General features: G+C 39.8%; 1 protein-coding gene across 1 annotated transcript; it reads right to left on the reverse strand.

Moving 5' to 3' along the window:
- Positions 1 to 4,160: 4,160 nt before the first annotated feature.
- Positions 4,161 to 5,724, reverse strand: SST (somatostatin). Its single transcript, XM_017549579.2, has 2 exons — positions 5,364 to 5,724; positions 4,161 to 4,526 (listed from the first exon to the last, which is right to left on the reverse strand). The coding sequence occupies exons 1-2, from the start codon at positions 5,499 to 5,501 to the stop codon at positions 4,314 to 4,316; spliced, it is 351 nt and encodes a 116-aa protein (XP_017405068.1). The 5' UTR covers positions 5,502 to 5,724; the 3' UTR covers positions 4,161 to 4,313.
- Positions 5,725 to 5,982: the final 258 nt, after the last annotated feature.

The raw sequence follows: 5,982 nt of genomic DNA on the forward strand, positions 1-5,982 counted from the left end.
CTCTCCTCTTCTCCATAAGATACAGTAGGAAGAGCACAGGATTGGAAATCAGATGACCTGGTTTCATCTCTACCTTTAAGTTACTTAATCTCTTTGATTCTCAGCTTCTTCATAGGCAAAAGAGAAATATTAACACATATCAAGCTAATGTAGATTATGTTATCAAAGTGTATACAACATTATTATACCTATAACTTATTCATTTCATCCAGAATAAAACCACTTAGACAACTAAAATACAATTAAAAACTAATAAGAAGAATAGTTTAGAAACAGAGAGAGGAGTCATTTACAGCTCTCTCCTAGCACTCTGTACAAACCTCCAGTATAGCATATGGTTATTTTTATGAATGTATGTTACCTATTAGACTCAGCTTCCTGAAAGCAGGGTCCTTGAAATATAAACTTTGTTTCCCAGTTTTCAGCACACCTTTGACACTGAGGTACATTTTAGGTAATAAAAAGCAGAACTGCTGGAATTAAAGCATTCATTCTTATTTACTAAAGAGCCAGAGGTGGTCATCGAAGTGTTTCCTTCTTAGTGTTGTGGTTGTGAACCGTGACTTATTTGAAGACTACCTTTCAAGGCACATTGCTATTTCTTTATTTTAAAAATGTATCTATGTTCTTGGACAGCCCCTTTTTTTTCCACTCCAGGACAGAAGCATCCTTTATTTCTTGGGTCTAATCTAGTGAAAGACTGTGTCCCTTGAATTTCTTTTCTTCCTATTCAATGCCTTTACCATTTCTTCCTAATGTACAAGTTATTTTCTACCAATTGTCTTCCCTTTCAGAAGAAAACAAATTGTTTAGTGGAAGGTAAGGAAGCTCCAGGAACAAAATTAGCATTGCTATCAGACTAATAAAACATAGCAGTTATTTAGAATGGTAGATTCCTTGAGGGGAAGTGCAGTAGAATAATCAAAATAACCCTGAGATAGGGGAGGGAGAGCCTAGCTTTGTTCAAACTCTGCATCAACTTACTGTGTTATCTTAGACAGATACCAGTCATCTTGCAGTAACATAAGTGGTGAGGATGATATAATTTCTGAGATTCCTTTCATATTGGATATTTAGAGTTAAAGGTATACTTTATGTCCTCATAAAACAGAATTGTCAATGCATTGAGAATAGTTTCAGTCAAGGTCAAGAAAATTGGCTATGTATTACGGTCAAAAATAGATCTACATGATCTCGAAATAAACATGTGGAAAAAGGGCTAGTGAGTCTGATTTTCTATAACTGTGAGCCCAATAGTTGCTGGACGGTTGAGCAGCCCTACTGAGGGCTTTGTACCTTGGTTAAGGAAAACTGAACTGGTTGAAGCTTCCAAAATGACTGAGTCTGCCAACCACATGCTTCAGTGGTTATTAAAATCAGAACCATGTGCCATTTCTGTTGTCACATCAGCATCACATAGAATGGCCACTAACATTGTTTTCCTACGCAAATGAAAACAATAAGAATGCTGCCATCTAGTAAACAGAAATTTATATCACTAGACACTGTGATACACTCATAGATCATTCATTCACTTTTTCGGTGAGCACTGAGAGACTACTACGCATAAAACACTGTATTCAAAGGAGGTTCGCACACAAACACTCACTCTCCTACACAGATTCACACAACTATCATGAATGGTTCAAAGGGATAAGTAAGCACCATTAAAGAGACAGATTAAGTACTCAGAGAAGGCACATATTCCACTTGAGGCTGTAAAGCAGGAATTGTACGGAGCAAGAAGCATGTAATATGGGTCTTGAAGGCTGGATTAGGTTTGTCTTGTGGAAACAGCAAAGGCAACATGTGAGAAAAAAATGGCATCAGTTGTTGCAACTAACATGTACTAACTGTTCAGCATGTAGTAAGAACTTTAAATACATGGTCTCATGAATCCTCATAAATGAAAGGGATTGCTTCTGCTGTATGCCTATTTTCAGGGGAGGAAAGCAAGGCCCAGAAGTAAAGAGCACCTAGCCCAATTTCTTCTATTAAAATAAATACCAGGCTTCTCGGGATGGCGGAAGCACGTGGTTGTGGCAGGGAAGAAGGAAAATATACAGATGGTTCACTGTGGCGAGGCAATAAACAGGCTAGAATGTTAGGCTCTTTCAGTGAATCAAATTTAAAAGGAACTCAAATGAACTAAATAGGAAGTCAAAAGTAAGACCCTCTGTATATGTAAAATAAAACAAAGCTATACTCTGTCTACTACTTAAAATGGCCCAAGATCAGCACTCCTTGAGCACCCTTGTCAATGTCAAAGCACAAAATGACAGTAGGCAGTCACATCTAAAAAGGGTGTGAGTGTGGTGCAATCTTGGCTCACTGTAACCTCCGCCTCCCAGGTTCAAGCAATTCTCTTGCCTCAGCCTCCCGAGTAGCTGGGACTACAGGCACACGCCGACACACCTGACTAATATTTTGTATTTTAGTAGAGACGGGGTTTCACCATGTTGTCCAGGCTGGTCGTGAACTCCTGAGCTTAGGCAATCCTCCCACTTCGGCCTCCCAAAGTGCTGGGATTACAGGCATGAGCCACAATGCCCAGCTGTGAGTGCCGTTTCTAACACAACCCTCTGCTTACAGCGGTAAGCAAACTGAGATGGAAAGATAGTTAATCATGTTCAGGTGTTTTACTCAATTTAAGCTTTTAATTAAAAATATGAATATATGTGAGCATATGACTACATAATTCTTGCCAATTATTTTCATGCTACTATTGAGAACTGACAACTAAAGTTAGTACTAAAACCTCGAAATCCCCTGACACTCCTACACGGCCCAGAATATCATTAAGTTGTGTTCTTATCTGTGCTTAACTTTTAATAATATGATGCTGTTACTCCACTGAGGTTTTTGGTAACAAGATATACATAAGGCTTTTAGCATAGACAGATCCCATAAGTGGACATGCATTAATCCCCCCACCTAAATGTCTTGTAAATAAAAGGTATATCAGAACTTCAGAGGATGTTCTGTTTTCATAGAGATTAGTAAAGTGGCTTGAATTTTTTTCTTTTGTTTGATCAGCTGTTCAGAAATTAACTTCCTCTAAGCCAGCCACACTCAAATGTGTATTATCTAACATAAATATTTTCTATAAAATATTAAGCTCTTCTTAAATATTTCTGTGTACTATCAGTTAGTTTATACTATGAAGATTTATACTGAGCCAGTACATTTTTATTTGGTTTTTATCTGAGTAGCTATGCAGAAATGCAGTTGATAGCTAAAATACACATACCCCAAAGGTTATCTCTTTAGGCCTCTGTAAGTTAAATTAGCAATGTTTTCATTTCTGTCTTGGGTGATCCCATTTAGTATGTTGTTATAGGACTATTAATAATAGCTATTCTTTGCTGAGTATTTAAGACTATTACTGTGTTTTTATTTGACTCCCATATTGATAAAATTAAGAGAAGACTTGAGATGGCTCCTACAGCTATTTTATAATTATTATTTTGAGCTCCAAAACCTGCCCTATAGCATTCAGTGAGGTAAGCCAACACACATTTCTTGCAACCTATAGTACTTCCAGAAGGAATCTTATTTAAAAAGTGAGATTTCTCCCTGAGAAAAAAAATCTTAAAAACTTGCTTTTAAAACAGAGATAGTCATTTAGCACTGTTCAGTTAGAGAGGATTGTCAAAGAAGACACAAAAGCTATGGTATTTCTCCAAGTAAATGTTTACAAACTATAAATAAATTCAGAACCTTATTTTAGCTATTTAAGCCACATTTTTCCCCAACCACTAAATCATTTTTTCTTTCATCTTTTCATATGTTATATATTTTACATATCAACCTAACAGATAGTTGGGTTTTTAGCCTAACTATTCATACAAACTTATCTCAATAGTCCAACATATAATTTAAGTGTATTTAATATGTAATTAATGTTTGTGTCAGTCCCTCCCAGTAATTATCATTGAATTAAAGTTTGAATGCATAGAGTTATGTGAAATTATTTCAGTTTGAAATGACACAAATTATAATAGTTATCATTTATGTAAACTTTATTGCCACCAAAAATTTTAAATAGATGTTTGTGAATGTTGGAGTGCCTATCTCAAATAACTTTACTGAACCCACCACTCAAGCTTATTATGTACTGTTGAACAGAAAGATTTACTCAATAAGAAATCAAATTCACATTTTTCATAATTTCACCATAATTTTATTTTATATTTACAGCGTTCAATTTCTAATGCAAGGGTCTTGCTGAGGATTTGGAGGATTAGGGAAGAGAGATGGGGTTTGGGGATGAGGGATCTGAGGTCTGGAATGGACAATAATAATTAAGAAAGCTAACAGGATGTGAAAGTCTTCCAGAAGAAATTCTTGCAGCCAGCTTTGCGTTCTCGGGGTGCCATAGCCGGGTTTGAGTTAGCAGATCTCTGCAGCTCAAGCCTCATTTCATCCTGCTCAGCAGCCTGGGACAGATCTTCAGGTTCCAGGGCATCATTCTCCGTCTGGTTGGGTTCAGACAGAAGCTCTGCCAAGAAGTACTTGGCCAGTTCCTGTATAGGGAAGAAGGGAGAGAAAAAGAGAGAAAGAGAGAGAGGAAGGACAATGGAAAAGAAAAGCCTAAATTAAAGGACAGATTTGGCCACACACAAAAATCCAGTTTTTACAGCTGTGCATTCTTGTCACATTTAAAATCAATCAAGGATATAAAAATAAGGGTAGTTGCTATAATTACCAAGTTACATAAAAAGGCTTTAAGAGCTCAAATGTTTCTGCAACCTTTCTGTCGCTGTAGGCTTAACTCACACACACAAGGGCGCAGACACAGACACGCACACCACACATTAAGTGTGTGGCAACAGTTTAACTCAATTTCCATATCACGAGCTACAAAGTAGAATTGTTTTACCATTTTTACCGAGTAAACTGTAGGGGAACGAGACTTCTCACAATCTGAGACATACTGCGTTCCGTCTTTAGAGTGCCCCTTTGCCCTAGTACCGAAGTTTGGAGGTGAGGTACGCTAAGAGGCAGCAGCTTCAGAGGTCTGCGATTCAGCACCTGGGTCAGCGCTTCCCAGGGTCAGCACCAGGGAGAGACCCCATCACCCCTTCGTGCCCAGACGAGTACCCAGGTGTTGGAATTTTCTTGAATGCCAAGCAAGAACTCACCTGAACTGTGACCGACAGCGCTTATCAGGGGGGAAAAAAAGAGTTAGAAGGGGATTCTAGCCTTTGAAAGTTTTCTCAAGAGCTTTGGGAACTGAGGGACCCAGAAAAGCATCGAAACTCTTTAGAAGCACTGAGCATCCCTTAGTCCAAACCAGTGGGGCAGGAGCAAGGGTAAGGGAGGGCTGGAGATTCCCGGAGACGTCGAGGGAGTCTCCTTACCTGCTTCCCTGCGGCGGCAGCCAGGGACTTCTGCAGAAACTGACGGAGTCTGGGGTCCGAGGGCGCGCTGGCGACACTGCCCAGGGCCAGGACGATGGAGAGCGCAGCCAGCGCGCACTGGAGGCGGCAGGACAGCATCTCGGAGGCGCTGGGAAAGCCGAGCTGGAGAGTGGCTGGTCAAACTCCAGGCGCGGATCAGGAAGCAGCAGCGAAGGCTCCGAGCCTCGCGACTCCTAAAGCGGCTTGTGTGCTCTCAGCCGTCTCCCTCTTTTTTAAACTCTCTCTCTGACGTCAGGCTAGGAGGCGCCCCCAGATCTCACCAGTCCTTTTACGCACCATTAGCCTCGCAAAATCAATCACAGAAGGCAGGGAAGCCGACAAGATCTAAAGTGGCTTACTTTAAAAAAAAAAAAAAAAAAATACCGCACACGCACAGGCACACACAATTCCACAAGCTCCACGATTTTACAATCTTTTATTTTCACTCAGTGCTGTAAGCATACACATTCCATAATTTCACTCCCACACATGCACACTCAATTACACACAAACAGAGGCTCACTCAGCCCCTAAAGAGTAAATACACTGTCACACTTAAAGGCACATAAACGTACCCAGA

This window comes from Cebus imitator, unplaced genomic scaffold, assembly GCF_001604975.1.
Source record: "Cebus imitator isolate Cc_AM_T3 unplaced genomic scaffold, Cebus_imitator-1.0 Scaffold220, whole genome shotgun sequence".
Classification (NCBI taxonomy): domain Eukaryota; kingdom Metazoa; phylum Chordata; class Mammalia; order Primates; family Cebidae; genus Cebus; species Cebus imitator.

Coding starts and splice junctions, on each gene's coding strand:
- SST (XM_017549579.2), bottom strand. CDS start 5,501: ATGCTGTCCTGCCGCCTCCAGTGCGCGCTGGCTGCGCTCTCCATCGTC. Junction 4,527..5,363: donor CTGCCGCCGCAGGGAAGCAG/GTAAGGAGACTC, acceptor TTCCCTATACAG/GAACTGGCCAAGTACTTCTT.